General features: G+C 35.7%; 1 protein-coding gene across 15 annotated transcripts in view; it reads left to right on the top strand.

Moving 5' to 3' along the window:
• The window catches only part of TBC1D5 (TBC1 domain family member 5), a 546,098-nt gene that overhangs the window by 451,175 nt on the left and 76,823 nt on the right, over window positions 1–18,100 (top strand). For all 15 annotated transcript variants that reach the window (XM_082684967.1, XM_082684972.1, XM_082684966.1 and 12 more), the window contains one exon: window positions 6,740–6,825. In XM_082684967.1, the coding sequence (XP_082541093.1) occupies window positions 6,740–6,825 (86 nt within the window). The remainder of the gene's footprint in view (window positions 1–6,739; window positions 6,826–18,100) is intronic.

Here is an 18,100-nt window from a genome sequence, read left to right as displayed (position 1 = left end):
ATTCTATATACATATATATATGTCCCATCAAAATACATCAGAATTATTAGTATATAAACCAGAGGTCATTTTATTCCTGGTACTGGAATAGTACTCTAATTTGCAACCTTGTTACAAAGATTTGTTTTTTTCTCTGTGTTAACTTGATGAATGCATTGTATCTACATTTTGGATTTGTAATATTGCACAACTATCAAACTAGATTTTATTTTTCCAAATCTGTTGTTTTGTGAGTTTATTTTATACTAAGTATTTGACATTTAATTCATGGTATGAGTTGTTTTAAAGAATAAAGGAAAATGGTTTAAATAAGGAAGGCATAGCTCAATACACTATTTTTATAGTTATGTGTAGTAAAATGAGTATTGTCTCAACAAGTAATATAAAAAAGAATGAACTCTCAGATAAATGACGAGGAAGGAAATAAGATAGCAAGTCTAGGTTTGACAGTAATATCTAGCTAATACCACTTATTTTATTTTTATATATTTTTTCTTAAATGGGAATTTTGTGAGCATTTAGGATTATAAGGTCTGCCTTTTTGATCCACTATGTTACTCTATCTAATTTTAATGAAGAGGGCAGTATGTGGCAATAAGAAACAGAAATAGTGAGACCTTTGTGGACCCTCTAGCAATCAGTGAATATCAGATCACAAATTTCCCCAGCTTTAATTACAGGCAAAAGAAAAGACAAAATTAGCATTTTAATATAGAAATATCTTAGGCTTTAGGAGAATTATGATAAATCTAATGTTGCCTAGTGAACCAAAGAGGGGATATTACAACAAACTGTCTCCTTAGGAATATTTGTTTAAATAAAGGCAACAATACTTCATCCTTATCTTTTTTTGGATAATTATCGCTATTTCAGGCTGTTCTTTGTTCCAGGTTTAAAATACCTTTAGTTAAAAAAAAAAAAAAAAAGTAATTGGCAGTGTTTGTTTTCTATAAAACTACAAGAAGGAAAGAATTCTGTTTGCTTGGCACTAACAAGATAATTTTAGGGCGGGTTTTGCTCTACAGCCCCGGCATCATGGCACCCCCACACTTGGATGCATGTGGGTTCTCTCGTTTCACTTACAGCGTATTAAACTCACTCCTCTTCCATGGTGGAGGTTTGCCCACCTGTCTCCCCTAAAACACCTGCAACATATGTTTGCATAACCCCGTAATGCTTTGCCTTTGGGGTCCTAAGAAATTCCCCTAGAGCTTTTTGCTTATAAACAGCTGAGCAATTCGTTTTTCTAATGACGGTTGCTTTTCCCCCAGCATTGAGGCAATAACATATTCACTAAAATAAGAGTCTCATTTTTCATCAAAGAGAAATGTTCGACATATTTTTACAGTGCTGCTTCTCCTTCTGAGCCTTATTTTTTCCCCTTTTCTAATCTGGCATGTGAAAAATTAAGAGTTGGTAGCAAGATAATAGGGAAATGAAAACTAAGCAACTCTTCGTTTGTCAAATATTTTCTTTTCTTCATGCGAAACATGCATTATATTGTAAACAATCTTTTCTGTTAAACAAGTGCTACAAGAACTTTATCAGTTTAAGGTAAAATTGTGATCAATAAACTATAAAAGTGATAATTGGACATATTGCAGGAAATCGCTTTAATTATTATAACCTCATAAGCTGGCAAGCAAATGTGCATTAATATGGTTTTATAGGTTTTTAAAATTTATAAAAATACATGGACTCTATTTCTAGGAGTAAAACAGTCTTTCTCCCCACAGAGGAGATCCAGTATACATGAAATATTTTCCTAAATATGTGTTTCTGCTTTTAAAAAAATGTAATGGTCGATAAATATCTACTCCAAATTTATATATGTTCTTCAAAAGCATCACTTTCTCTACGTATCATGGATTTTAAGCTGATGGACTATCAGCTTTGCTCACAAATGCCTGTTTGTCAGTGTTATCAGGAGATAATCACAGCTTCCGTTTCATTGAGTTTTTATCAAGTGCCCGGCACCATACTGCACACCTCATGCTCGTTACTGCAAGTTTTCAATGAGGAAACTAGAGCTAGGGGTGTAACTGACATGGCACAAGGGCTCAGCTAGTGGGGGGTGGAGCAGGGACCCTCACCGACCCCTGATCCTTGCCTCACCTGCCAGCAGCAGATGACTGATGTTTCCCCTAGTCCCTTTGTTTTTAACATATAACTTTAACTCCTCCTGGTACATTCATAAATTAGAGAAGGGGTCAGTGGAGTCACAGGGAATTGCTTTTCTTTTGCTCCTCTCAGTTCTACATGTGTTTGTAAATAGCCAGCCCTTTGAAACACATTGTGTTGTTCCAAGCAGGATGAATACTTCAGACTCTTTTCCTTCTGTGCTCTCTATATAACAGTTCAAAAGGAGATAGTCATCTTTAAGTGAGGGTAAGTTTAGTTAAGGGATCAATCTAGAAAGTACTATTTGTAATGACCTTTGTTGGATGAGTTTGATATCCCCAGGCTGAGAACAAGGAAAACTGCCATGTACCATATTGTAGTGAATTATTCCTATAGTATCTTACAGTTAGTTGTACTTAGTGTGTGTTAACATTTAAATTTTTGTATATTAGCACACAAAGTGAGCTTAAAATACTGAAATATTACAATTCAGAGAAGGGATGCGGGGGCGGGAGGTGATATGCTGATCTATGATCTCCATATAGAGGAGAACAGAGGGGAGGTAGCCACCATCAGAAGTCATACTCCATAAGGGAGAGGGGGTTTGTTGTTGTTGTTGTTGTTGTTGTTTTACCTGCAGTTACATTTTCTTTTGCTCCTAGAAAGGAGCGGCTTTCTAGCGTGTAACAGAGACCTTAGAAGTGTAGAACTTAAATTGCAGTGGAGAGGTTAAATAGATTTCAGTCACTTTTACAGCGATCGCTGTCTTTTAAGTACTGTTTAAAAACTGATTTGTCATCATGCCAAATTAACAAAAGCATTTTTGGAAATTCAGAAACACAGCATGGGTTGGGTTGGGTTTGGTTTTCCCATATACTTCCTTCTAGAATGCTTGTTTCTGCTTCTGGAAGTCATTTTGTCCACAAGGCTTTAAGATGCCTCCCAAAAATCCAGCCTGTCTGTGCCATGGGTGGGATTTTCAACATTCTCTTTATGAAATAAAATAAAATATTGAAGAGAAAGCTTTAAGAAAAGCTCTAAAGGCTTGTTAACAGAAGAATTTGGTGACTGGTACTGGTATTTAGCTGCAAGCTTATAGAAGATGTATCTCGAGTCCATCTGGGTTGGTCTAGGAGAGGCATGATCAACTCAGGGTGAACTGAATCTGTAATTTCTGTATCTTCATGTATAATTATATAGACTTCCCACATCATGGAACAAAATTGGTATTTCTCTGTACACAGACCAATGTCAGTTATGATCACCATTTTGTTGTTTTTCTTCCAAAGAAAAATTCACCAAAACAAGAGGCTTGTTTTTGTTTTTGTTTTTAGTGTACATTGGTTTGGAAAAGCTTCTAATAGTCAAAATCCTATCTGTGTAAAAATGGATTTAAAATAATTAGTAATCGTTCCAGTCTGTGCAAAGACATACTATTAAAACTGTTGATATCCCTGTCCTACATGATGAAAAATTACAGCTATTATGGAGTCTGTTCTCTCTTACATTACATTGTTTTATGTATGTAGAATTCTACTGGCTCATATTTTAGAGGAAATTCCAGATCTTTCAAAATTAAAAATCAGAACTGTTACACTTCTATGAAAACTTTATTAGGATAAAAATCCCTTTAAGTAAGAAAAGCAAGTATCTCTTTACTTTTAAAATATTTCGTTGTGTTAAGGTAGAATCACACTCATTTAATCTCATGCCCCTAAGGAAACCATTGTTATCATTTTGTACATAGCTGCGTGAATGGACATTGTTAAAAAATTCTTGACTTCTTAAAACCCTATTCAGAAAACTAACTTAGGTAAAAGAAGAATTATAGGCAAATGAAGAGCTGTTAGGACTGAATCTTAACGTATCAAAATATATCTGCCCTTTTATTGTTCACGTCTATACATGTTGTTCTTACAGTCATGCATTGGTTTATGTACATGTCAGACATTTAGTTCTATGCTGTCTATTACAGTAGCCACAAGCCACATGTGGCTGTGGAGCACTTGAAGTATGGCTGATCCAAAGTGAAATGTGCTGTAGGTGTAATATATACAGTGGATTTTAAAGACTGTACAAAAGGAAGAATGTAAAATATCTTAAGGAATTTTATATTGATTACCTGTTATAGTGATAAATTTTAGATATACTGAGTCAACATATTATATTTAATTAAACTTTTTTCTATTTTTTTAATGTGCTCGCTAGAAAATTTTAAATCACATTTAAAGCTTGCATTTGTGACCCATGACATATTTCGGTTGGACAGTGCTAGTCTAGATCATCTCTATGTGTACATAGTTAAGTTTTAGTAATAGCATCATCTTCTCAGAAAATCCTATTGAATAACTTTCAACTGTAACCCTTGATTTTATTTTCTTACATTTCAAATGCTGTTTTTCCAACATCATCTTTTGACTGTTTTTTTTTTTTTTTATCCCAATACAGCGATACTTTAAACTGCCTCTCCCTTTGATACTAGTAAGTCTCCTAGGAATTTAAATCGGCCTCTGTGAAAGCAATACTTGAGCCTCATTCATATGTTCAAGTTAGATCATTATTCCTAATAATGGGTTTAAGTGCTTAGATAGATCAGCACTTCGTGTCTTGAATTGCTTGTCATTTCTTTATAAAGATGTTTTCAAGAAATTGCTCCATGCAATCCCTTATTTCATTGTTTTCTAGCAAAAAGTAACATAATCTTTTATTAGTTTGTTGGGAATCTGAAGAAAAGCCTTTTAAATATTAGCAAAAACAAAATGTATTTCCAGGTAGTGAGAATAAAGAGCAAAATTAGTCATGAATGATAGTCCTGCGGAAGTTAATTTTTTAAATAAATCATGAATGTGCTGGCAAACTGCCAGTGGCTTTCACCTCTATTTTATTTTCCCATTCTACTCGGGTCCAGGTTGTCATCAGCTACCACGAGGAAACCCGTGTAATTCCTAGAGAGAGAAAAGTTGCACTGTTAGACTTAATAGTACGGTAGTCATGGAAGCATCGGTTATCTTCATCAAGGCCATTCAGATTTGATTATTGTAGAAATGTGTTGAATACCAAACCAGAGGAGTAGTAGCTGGAGCTAAATCAAGGGATTGTCATTTTTGTCAGATGATTAGGGCTGACTTGGAAAAGATATGAAAGGGTTGAGCTGTGTAAATATTCTCTTTTCAGCAGAAAAAGAAAAGGTCCATCATGGCCATTAAGATGCAGCTTGTTAGCTTGATGAATTTCAAACTATTTAACCTTAGCAATTATATACCCCCTGCATACATACAAGTATATCAGTGCCTTGGGATTATTATGGCTCCAAGGATTGATATCAAAGCATATTGGTAATTTTCTATGAAGATAAAATGCAGCCTTTCTATGTCTAGATAGATCTCTCAAACAGGGCATGCTCTAATTCAAAATCCTAGTTAGTTATTAATTTGAATTATAAGTTCAGGTAAACACTGGAACACATTTATTTATAAGTTTTGTAAAACTTTTTAATGAAAAATGTATATAGTTTAACATTTTTAGAGATGGTATTCATTTAAGCTGTGTATTAACATACTTTTATGAAGTAGAATTGGCTTAATTTTTATTTGCCTATGAGGCACTTGACACATTTAAATAGTAGACACAGTAAGTGATAATAACATATTAGATAGAGACCCTGACCTCATGATCTCAGGACATTTCTACAATGTTTATGAATAAGTATCAAATGCAAGAAAGGCCATCATATTGCTGTTTTTATGTTCGTTGGTCAGTTTGCTTTTGCATTTGATGGCACCCTGCTAATATTTTCACTACCTGGGTACTGATTAAACTTGTATATAAGAATAGATGACATAGAAATTTCTAACTTTAAAAGAACTACTCAATTCTAAAATAACAGATTCATTTTTCGAGAAGGACTCGGTGTGCCATCTAGTGGGCATATTTGGCATTCTGGTTATCCAAAACCAACGGATTTTTACTCTCCTTCCAAAACGCGGCTTTCTTAACACTTCGTATCTCTCAGGCCTTAAGGGTAGACTGTGCTTGTGTTACATCTCGTGTAATTTTTCAGTTTTGTTAGAATTTGATTTTACTGTATTTTGGAAAGTCATATTAAAAGTAATCAAAATTATCAGAAATAAATCACTTATCTTGAGCACTTGGGAATGTGAATTTATATAGAATATAGAATTATATTATAGAATTATATAGAATATAGAATTATATCCTATATTCTATATAGAATATAGAATATACACTTAAGCACTTGGAAATGTGAATTTATATAGAATATAGAATTGTTGAATCATTATATTGTACACCTGAAACTAATACAACACTCTGTAGTATTAAGTGTACTTGGGGAAAAAAATCTAATGACAGGAATAAATATGTAAACTTTGAGACAGGTAAAAGTAAGAGATAAAAAATAATTTCATTGTTTAATCAGGACTAAAATCATTTAAGGTAAAACTTCAACTATGAAAGCAAAACCCAAGCACACTAATTATTGAACTTCATTATTATATGTATTTTTTCTGAAAGAATATAAAAACAATTGTTTTTGTCCTTGTATGTGTTAATGTGTAATTTAAATAGCTTTTTACATTAAAATTTTTCTTTTCTATAGAGAAATCCAAGACCAGTGACTTACCAATTCCATCCAAATTTAGATTATTACAAAGCACGTGGAGCAGACCTCATGAATAAAAGCCGGTAAGTCCTCTTTCTTGAATGATGAAAGTTATGAGCCACAAAGATGTTCTCTGAGATGGTCAGGAATTTCTACACATTTGCTGACAATAAATTTATAGATTTTAGCGTATCGGTGGTTAATGCATGCAGTGACATCTCTACTAAATAAAATATCTGAGTTTTTTTTAAGGCATGAGAAAATGTATACATTGCTGTCAGTGGTAAGAAGAAAAATAGTAGAGTATTTGTTATAATTTGAAGTTAGACAGCTTCATCTTTCTAACACTAATAAACCTGAATAAATTGTGCCTACTTGTATAATGTCTTTCTAGATCCTTGCTGTTGATTGAAAAGAGGCAGTTCTATAATATATTTTTAAATTATTTCAGTAACAAAATTAAAATTGGGTTTCCCAACTGTCTTTAGAACTACACAATAAGCTTATAAATGCATCTTGTGTGTGCATTTGTGATTATATACATAGAAATTTTAAGGGTCACTGTAGGAATAAAAAAACATTAAAATTCTACTTTTAAAAGAAATTAACATTGGCATAAGGGGTTGATGAGCAGTTTTGTTCTTTCATAATACTGTACTCAGATGTCTCAAGAGTTAACTTGTCAAACCAGAACCATCTCAAATTAGAATGTAATTTCAAAGTTTACACTGGAAGACTAAAATGTTAGTAATGATAAATGCTGCCAAGTTGTCCGAATTTTTTTTCCTTAAGCATTTTGTCTGTATGCTAGCTTTTCTTCAGTAGGATTCCAGCAGCCTAAATATACATTTATGGAGTACACACATTCTATGTGTTCTTCTCTTACTTGGAGAGTTAGAAAGAAGACATAATTCTTGCCACATAGAAACTCATAGTCTGGAGGGTGAGAAGTTTACAAGAAAGTGGCTAAATTTAAACCTTGTGTCTTGAACCCTGTTTTAGTGTAATATTATTTTTAAGTGACCGATCCTTGATGGAAATCCATCTCATTTTAATGTGCTGTGTCGTTGTGACACCAGCTCTATGGTCAATGAGGCTTCTCTGAAGCTCTTCAGTTTGTTCATTTTATCAGATTCTTGTTTCACTAATGAAAGGATCTTCTCCTTAGTCACTTTGTTCATTTAATTGAACAAATTTTTATTGCATGCACGATTTTCTTCGCTGAGTGAACAAACAGACAAAACTCCTGCCCTCAGGAATCTTACAGTGTAGACACTTGTATTTCTATTCTACCCTATCATGTCAAATATTTAGTTTAAGTATGTTTAAAAGAACACAGTATTTTTATACGAGATCTTTCTAGCTAGAATCCCTTCTTTGCTCCGCTACTCTCCCCAACCCCACCACCATTTTAGTTTTCACGTAACAGCCAAATAACTCTCAGTTGACAACAGAGTCTGTCACACCCCAACATAAATGCCTCCAAAGTCTACTTGTAGTGTTGACATGTTCTTCCTCGGTCCATTCTCTATCTCTGTGACCTTCACTCCTTCCACTGTCCCCTTCTCTTAACTTATGATTGCACTTGCTCTTCCCTGTTCCTGGAGCAGCCTTCTTTCCCTCTTTTCTTTCTTCTGCATGATTTAGAGCTCACCCAATGGTCACCTCACAGAGGCCCCCTGGACCTCCCTCTTGTTTTTTTTCTCTTCTACTCACTCTCTACCTCGTTGCCTAGTCTTACTTTCATAGTGCTCATTACTCACTAAAGTTACAGACTTCCTTTATGTGTGTCATCTGACTCCCCAATTTTCCCACCAAAATCTAAGCCTTTGACAGCTGGCACGTTGTCTTACCACTTGAGAGCACTAAGGATAATGGCTGGCATGGGGAAGTTACTCAACAAAAAAAGTGTGTATACATGTTATCTTTTTACATTTTTCAATGTCTACTTTTTTTTTTTTTTTCAAAAAAGGAAATGGGCTATACCCTTTCCTTTCTACCCTTCATATTTTATCTTTCTTCTACTTAGCCTTCCGTCCTTGCATTTTTCTTCTCAAAATGTTGGTTCTGTTTTAGCAGTTCCTTATATGCTCTTTGAAATTTTTATACATAGTATCATTGTGATGATTGGAAGGAAGGTTTTTCACCAGCTCTGTTGTACTTTCAGACTGAACCAAATGAAAGGTATATGTGAAGAACTGAACCGAATTGAACCAAATGAAAGGTATATGTGAAGAGCACATCACAGACCAGTGAGAGAGTTAGTAAATGATGTTGGGAAACCTGACAAATCTTTTGAAAGAATATCAACTTATAACATTATCATACACCAAAACGAATTCCAACTGAATCAAAGTACACTCAAGCAAAAGTAGAAATAAAATGCAGGTGTCTGTCTGATCTCTGGTTATTAGAAGACTTTTTAACCTTAAAAAGAGTGGGAAAAATCACGAAGGGAATGGTACATTTTACTACACAACTATTTTTAAGTAGATATGTCAAAAATAAAATAAGCTGATTCAAAAAGCAATTTTTTTCCAGTTGGAAAATTGGAGAAATTTATGTAGTGTAAGTAACTGATAAACTACTATCATTAATGTATACAGATCTTACGCAGTTCGGTAAGAAACATGAGATCCTATCTCATTGGTCATTCCATCTCATGCCATGCTCTGTTGGACCCTCGTTTTCTGCTTATAAATTTTAGAACACCCCCCAGAATTCCTTTCTTCACTGTACTCATTCCCTAGATGATCTCAGTCCAGGTTCATGGCTTTAAATACCATTTATGACTGAAGGGTCCTTAATTTACATCTTTAGTAAGACCTCTTCCTTTGAACTCCAGATTCTTGTGTTCTACTATTTACTCAGTATTTCCTCTGGGTTGTCTCACATGTATCTTGAATACTTTCCAAACTAGACTCTTGATTGTACCTCCTCAAACTGCTTTTCCCCTTTGTTTCGCTATTACAGTAAATAGCCAATCCAGTTGATCAAACCTTAGAATTGCCCTTGAATTGTTCTCTCTTACATCACACATCAAGACCATCAGCAAATCCTCTTCAAAATATATCCTGAAAGAAATCACCTTTCCCTCTATACTCCCAATACCAAGTCACTAGTGTAGTCTCTTAACTGGTCTTTTTACTTTCTCACTTCTTTATAGACCTTTTCCACATAGCAGCCAGATATATGTAAGTCAGATCCTATCACTCTACTACCCAGAACCATTCCATTAATGACCTGCAGGGTAAGCCCTACGTGATCTGGCCTCCAGTCTTTCCAACCCCATTTGCTACCACCATTCTTCCTCTTTCTCACTGAACTCCAGCCATACTGGCCTGCTTACTATTCCTCAAGCAAACAAACGTGTTCCCACTTCTGGAGCTTTGAGCTTGCTTTGTGCTCTGAGCCTGGATTCTTCCTTAAGGATCCACATGGCACATTACTCTGTGTTTAAATATCATCTCTTCAGAGAACCTCTCTTTGACTATCCTATCTAAAATGATGGACCCTTTTACTCTGTCTCTTTACTTTGTTATTGTTTTCGTTTTTGTGTTTTATAGCAATTCTTATTACCTGAAATGGTTAAAAAAAATGGGTTTTTTATTGTTTTTATTGTTTGTTTCTTGCACTGAAATGTAAACTGTACGTTTTGTCTTGTTAACTGCTATACCCCAGCACCTAACATAGTGTCTAGAATATAGTAGGCGCTACTAAAAGAATTTCAAACAGCAAATAAACATTTAAAAGGCTAGTCAAACTCATAATTCGTCATAGAAATGCAAATTAAAATACCAATGAAGTATCATTTTCACCTTTCATATTAGAAAATTAAAAATAAATGAGCCAGAGATGAATTAGTCCCAGAGATCTATTGTATAGTGCCCATAGGTAATAATAAATTAATTAATATATGTTAAAAATTTGCTAAGAGGGTAGATCTTATTTTAAGTGTTTTTAACACAAAAAGTAAAACAATGAGCAATAATAGTAAAGAGGGAGAGTGAAAACTTGGAGGTGATATGTTAATGGCATAGATGGTGGTGATGGTTTTACATGTGTTTACTTATCTCCATACTCATCAAGTTGTACACATTAAATATGTACAGCTGTTTGTATGTCAGTTATACCTCAAGAAAGTGATTTAGAATGAATGAATAAATGAATGAGTGAGTGAGTGACTGAATGAGTAAGCTAGCACTGGTGAAGGTACATGAATACCCGTAGTCACCAATTGAAGTATAATTTAAGACAAACTTGATAATCTTTTTTTTTTTTTTTAAGATTTTATTTACTTATTTGAAAGGGAGAGCACAAGCAGGAGGGAAGTATAGAGGGAGAAGCAGACTCCCCACTGAGCAGGGAGCCTGTTGTGGTGCTCTATCCCAGGACCCCAGATCATGACCTGAGCAGAAGGCAGATACCTAAACGACTGAGCCACCCAGGTGCCCCAAACTTGATAATCTTGCCAAAGAATTCTTCCAGTTCTTTTTAACCACCAGATAATTCCCTGGTGGTTTGCTTATCCATGATCAAAAACGACTGTAGCTGAGAAACCACTGGCAAGGTCCCCATTTCCTTATTTAAGACCCAAAATCTTATCTGGGTCTTTTATCAGACTTTTATCTGGCTGAGCCGTTCAGCCATAATTAACCTTGCAACTACTTTCTTAGCTTTTTAGAGGCTCTTAAAGGGTTAATGCCTTGGGGCTGTCATGAAGCAGCAAGAGAGGAAGTAGGAATGATGGGGGGTGGTGTACACATGCAGGAACCCCCAGAAATGATCAATAAATAGAAAACAGATAGGAGACAGGCAGACACCTGAAAGCAGGGAACTAATACCTGCTTTATCTATGGCAGTGGACTTCTATTTGTGTTGCTTATCCAAATAAGGGATGAGGATGCAAAGATGACATGTGATTTCATGGATAAGAATATCTCTAGAAATCAAGAAGCCTGATTTCTCGTCTCTGCTTTACCATGGATTGCTATAATTAAGTCTTTAAAAGCAAGTGCCTAGGTATTTTAGTGGTAGATTTTCCATTACGTGTGTGGATAATATTCACTGTGCTCTGATTTTACTTACTTGCAAATTTCTTTTTAAAAATGGGAATTGACATTTTCTTATTCATTCAACTTTTAAGCTCAGAACGACAATTTAACACTCAAATCTCGTTCCAATTTTGTCCTTAAATAACCAGAAATTGCTGCTATAAAAAAAAATAAGTACATCTAATTTGTGACCAGCCTTCAGAAGGACCTATCAATTTATTTAGGAATCTGTAACTACTAAAATGCCCAGTTGAGTAGGCATGGAACAGAATTTCATAGTTTTTAAATACTGCAGTTGCTTACATTAAGAGTAGAATCACATACCTTCTTTATTTCAGAATGTTCATGGATTTTCTGTTTTGAAAATGACACAACATGATTTCTCAAAATGTTTAATTCTCTCTGCTCTGCAGAGGGGATGAAATGGTGGCACCCAAGATGGCAGTAGTGCCTCAAGAACACATGTCACTCTATCTAGCGGTGCCTTTCCAGAGGCTCCACACTGAAAGCCTTTTAACTTGCTGAAGCAATTTCGTATCACCAACATTTTAAAGACCGAAGGTACCAAGCTCAGTTCCTGATCTCTCGACTCACCTGATCAACAGGAACATTATCTGTGCTAACTACTCCAGCTTTTCTCTGACCTTCACCGCCATGTCAGAGCATAGTTTAAACAATTCATATCAATGATGAAAGATTCCAGAATTATAATCCTGTAGGTAGGCCCTCTGCAGAAGGCCCCTTGTCGGGAACCTTGCATGAGATCTAACAGGAAGCCAGTCTCCAGGGTAGGAAGATTCTAATAAGGAGAGTACCCTGAGCTCTTAAGATATATCCCATATTCTTCAGCTGGGCTTCCCATGCCTAGAGAGAGTGATGGCATCCAATCCATTCTTACCCCAGAATGCCTGGTGGCTAATAATTCTGCATCTCTTCATGGGAGCAGGATCTCAGCCCTTCATAGGACTCCTCTCTGGGCCTGGCCTAACTAGAATGTACTGAGAAAGTGCAGAGTCCCAAGAAGCCCAAGGATCCTTCTATCAATCTTGTCCTAGAATATGATGAGCTTCATGAGGACAGGGACCATATCTACCTCATTCACTGCTGTTTCTTCAGTATCTGGCACAGAGAACAAATACAAATATTAATAAAATAAATGCTTTGTACCTTCAGTTGTAGAATAACTCACACCGATGTCAGGATCTGCATCTTAGAATCTTCACATTCCTAGCACAGTACCTGGAACTGTTCATACTGGTTAGCAAATATTTAGTTTAATAACTGAGTAAACAAATACTGTTTTGAATACCTAAAAGTCATTATAAAATTCCCCTGGACAATTTCCATTTAATATGATCAACAATTTTTTTTTAATTCGGCTTTATTCTATTTACTTATATAATGACTGCAATTGCTCAGAACTATTTTCTTGCTAAAAAATCATAAAGAAATAATTGCTAATAATATTCCCCAAGCCGTGAACCCAAGAAGTCCATGGTTACCAGTATTAGTAGTTCATTGGCTAATGAGAATTTCAGAGGACCCTGATTTCTGTCTAAATGTAACTTTGCGATATTTGTGTGCTCAGTTACCTTGTGCTGTGAACAACACATCCATGTCTGAAAGTGCTCTCTTATATCAGAGAGGGTTGTTAATTCCCAACCAATTTTGGCAAATTGGCAATACTATCTCCTACCTAGTCCAGAGCAGACAGATCTTTCTCCTTTTCTTTTTTAATTTACATGTCCTGTTTTACCCAAATACAGACTGGAAATGTTCCACCTGATGAGTTTTGGCAGTTGCGCATCTCCATGTGACCTCCATCAGAAACGATATACCTGGTGTAAACATTTCTTTCACCTGAGAGTTCCCTGGGGTCCCTTCACAGTCAGTTGCAACCTTTCACCCTAAGGCAACCTTCTGATTCCTATTACCAAATGTTGGTTTTACCTTTCCATGGGCTTCACATAAATGGAACCACACAGTGTGCACTCTTGGGCATCTAGCTTTTTTCACTCAGCATGACACATTTACAGCCCATCCGTATTGCATGTAGCGATAGTTCCTTCCTTTGGATTATTAAGTCACTTTCCATTATAGGAATATACTACAAGTCGTTTATTCTCTTGTTGAGAGATACTGGGTTAACTCGAGATTCAGAGTATTAGGAATAAGGCTGCTATGGGCATTCTTGTACAGGTGTTCAGATGTTGTTGTTTGCCGTTGTTCATGGATATATGGTTTTCTTTCTTATAGGTAAATATTTAGAAATTTCGTTGCTCTGTAGGATAGGTGTTTAACTTTATAAGAAACTACCAAACCCTTAAAAGTAACTATACCTTTTTCTACTCCCATCAGGAATATATGAGGGTTCCAGTGGCTTGCATCCTTGTATAATGTCTGTAGTTGTGCATCTTTGCCAACATCAGCTATTATCAGTCTTTTTTGTTTTATTCATTCCCAGTTGGTTTGAAAATGGTATCATATTGTGGTTAATTTGCATTTTTCTGGTGACTAGTGATGTTGAGCATCTTTTCATAACATATCAATGATTTGTATATCTTCTTTTATAAGCTCTTGTTTCAAGTTTTTTACCCATTTTATGGGCTATTTGTATTTTTTTTAATTGTAGGAATTCTTTATATATTGTCAGATATATGTACTGCAAATATTATTCCCCAGTGTGTGGCTTGTCTATTCATTTTCTTAATGATGTCTTTTGATCACCAGAAAAGTTTTATTTCAGTAAATTTTATGAATCAGTTTCTTCTTTTATGGCTAGTACATTTTGTTTCCTATCTAAGAAACTTTTGCCTTCCTTTAGTCTCCATTTTTGATGGTCCCCAAGACCTCCCTGAGTTTCAGTGACTCCCTAGAAGGACTTGCAGCACTCCAGAAAGCTGTTATACTCATGGGTACAGTGTATTATTGCCAAAGGATGCAGATTAAAATCAGGAAAGAAAAAGGGTTGGAGTCTAGGAAAAACCAGGTACACGTTTGCAATTGCCCTGTCCCAGTGCAGTGCTTAAATCTCCCAGGAACAAAGTATTACAACGCATGGTAAGTGTTGCCAGCTAGGGGAACTCACCCAAGCTTTGGTATCCCCCAAAGAGTTTTTATTAGGGGTCAGTCATGTAGGCATAAAAGAACAGTGTGACTAACACTAGCTACTCAGACACCAGTCCCCTCAGAGGTCAGACTGATATCGAGTGGCACAGGACCCAGGTTGAATAAAAACAAACTTTAACCATAAATCCAGTGTAAGCAGGAACTGTTTGGTGTGGCCCAAGCCCCCAGCTCTACGAAGACAATCTTACCAGGCAGGACTTTCCAGGGGCTGGAGGTGATCCCAGTTGTCTGTCAAGGGCCTGTCCAAAACAGCTTTGGAATGCGCAGGATTCCGGCAACCCAGGCCTGCTGAGTTAAGCCTTTACTGTAGAGTCTCAAAGATATTCTGCATTTTTCTAAAAGCTCTGTGGTTCTAGTATTTGTATTAAATCTGTGGTCCACCTCAAATTAATTTTTGTGTTTGGAGTGAGGTAGAGATTAGGTCCTTCTTTTTCTTTGTAGATAGCCAGCTGTTCAGTGCCATCTATTTAGTCTTTCCTTTCCCAAGTGAGTTGAGCCAGATCCTTGGTTGAAAGTCAGTTGACCATATGTATGTATGTCTCTTTCTGTGTGTTCTATTCTTTGTCTAATAACCATCATTACTTATTCATGCACTTTAATAGCAAGTCTTGATTTTAAGTAGTCTGAGTCCTCCAGCTTTACTCTTCCTCATTATTTTGGCTATTCTAAGGCCTTTGCATTCCCATATAAATTTTAGAATAAACTTGTCAATTTTGATAAAAATTCCTGGGATTACATTGAATCTATAGATCAGTTTGGAAAGAACCTATACTGTAATATTACTGAATTTTCTTCTCCATGACCATGGATCACCTCATTTAGTTATGTCTTCCAAATCGCTCAATGTTTCATAGCTTTTCGTATATAGGTCTTATATATTTTTTTTGATTAAGAGAAAAAAAATTTTTTTCTGCATCTAACCCATTCCCTTCTATGCCTGTATTTTTTTAGTGTAAGTGTTTCCTTGGACTCTTCCATGAACTCACACATTTCTTTATCTTTACTGACTCCCATACATCCTGCCTCAAACTCTCAAAAGCTGCTTGTGATTTTAATTATGAAGATATTTAATGATTCTCAAAATGAGGGAAGAGAGGTGAAGAGGACAGAACTCCCCCCAACATGAGGGCATCTCAGAATTATATCCTCTTTCATTCTGATGCATTTCCCTAGGCTAGAGAATCCCTGACCCTCTAAAGACTTTGATATTGTGAATCATGGTTACTGATGGGAGAAATTTATATCCTTCAGATACTCTGGGTCAGGAAGTAAATTAGCTGAAAATGGTAGAATTGAAAATTATAGGAACAGAAACCTCAATATTTATTTCTATAGGTAAATCTTCGGAAGTGTAATGATTTTTATACACTGCAACTAATACATAATTCCTTATTATTTTTTGTACTAGTTTAACAAATATTATGAATTGTGTTCAGACCCATTTAGGTAGGCCCCACAGTTCATCTTATATCCAAACACATATTATACCACCCTTTTTATCCCTAGCAAGTACTATACTCCTTTTGCTTCATATCACATTAACAAATATTTACCTGCCACATGCAAAATAATCATAGCCTTTATAGCTGAAAGGAGTAAATGTTACCTATGACTCCTAAGGAATAAGTAATAACAAATGAACTTTTATCATTTTGTTTTCATAAAGATCTGTGAAACCTGGAGTTTCTTGAGATGTGGATAGTTTGTTTTCTAAGATAATAGAAACCTCACAATATGGCAAACATTTAGAATTACATATAGATGTCTGCACTGAAGCAAATTTGATATTCTCAATTTTAAAGATAAAGAATTAGGAAAGGCTGAAACCAATTCATTTGATAGAACTTGAAGCCTTCGGCTCACAGAATTTCTAAGCAGAAGTATATCATAAATGTTAGCTCAAGTGTTAGAATCATCTTGAACACTACTATGTCGCAACCCTGTCAACTGTTCTGAATTTCCAAAGAAAATATCAATGACCATAAATATGAAAGAAATAAATATGAATGATAATCCATTGAGGGTAGGTCAATAATGTAGATTTCTAGCAAAATCACAGAGATGTAAAGGGAATATAGTTTCTATCCAAAAACTGAATCATGTATTTATAATTACTTTTTCCAACTACTCTTTACACTTAAGAAAATAATTTTAAAGTAAGTTCCATGGTTTTATGGTGGGGAAAAAAAAAGTATAGGTAGAATGAGATGAGAAACTGAAAGAAAAGGGGACTATGATACAAAAAAGGGGAGTGGGAAGAAAAATAGAGGAAAACAGAAGGACGATAAACATGGAGGAAGAAGGAGGGGCAAAGAGAACAGGGTAGAAATGAAAGGTGGAGATAAAGAGGCAGGGCAAACAGGCCCCTAAGTTTGTTCGGTCAACATTCCTTCAGGCCTCTCATTTTGCCCTGTCATTTCAACAGTTTAATGAATGTGATGGCAGAAGCCCTTTGGCACCTGAAGGTCATAAACACTTAGAGCTGGAAAGGGCCTTTCATCTAAGCCTGTCTCTCACCTGGGCGAGGCTGAGGAAGCCTGTGTGTCTGAGGGTGATTTTCCCATCTTTTTATACAGTTCCAGAATTGGAGCACTTACTATTTTAAATAGAACATGTTAAACCATTAGAAAGGATTTCTTTTTGAACTGTTTTCTGTAAGTCTTGTAACTCTTTTTGTTTTGTTTTGTTTTTTTAAGATTTATTGTTTGTTTATTTGACGCGCAGAGAGAGAGAAAACAAGCAGGGAGAGCAGCAGAGGCAGAGGGAGAAGACTCCCACTGAGCAGGGAGCCCCGATGTGGGGCTCAATTCCAGGACTGTGAGATATGACATGAGCTGAAGGCAGAGGCTGAACTGACTGAGCCACCCAGGTGCCCCACTCATTTTGTTTTTTAAAGCCATGCCATAAAGGACTGCTTTCCCCCATGGCAACTCTCATGATATTGTAAGACTCGTTTCCCAGCTTTTCTTAAGCCATTCCTCTTTCAGCATAGTTTTAAAAACTCCCCACTATTCTACTCCACTTTATAAACACACATCTCAATTCTGCCAGAAATTAATGCCTCACCAAACGCTGTCTGCTGTAGCTATACAGTTAGCTTCTGTAATGTAGGCTCTCACCTAGTATTTCTAGTCATATGTTTATTTACTATTAACAGTGATACATATTTTCTATA

Source organism: Mustela nivalis, assembly GCF_964662115.1.
Source record: "Mustela nivalis genome assembly, chromosome: 1".
In the NCBI taxonomy this organism is placed as follows: domain Eukaryota; kingdom Metazoa; phylum Chordata; class Mammalia; order Carnivora; family Mustelidae; genus Mustela; species Mustela nivalis.
Note: the sequence above shows the minus strand (reverse complement) of the source record. Positions and strands in the feature narration are given on the sequence as shown.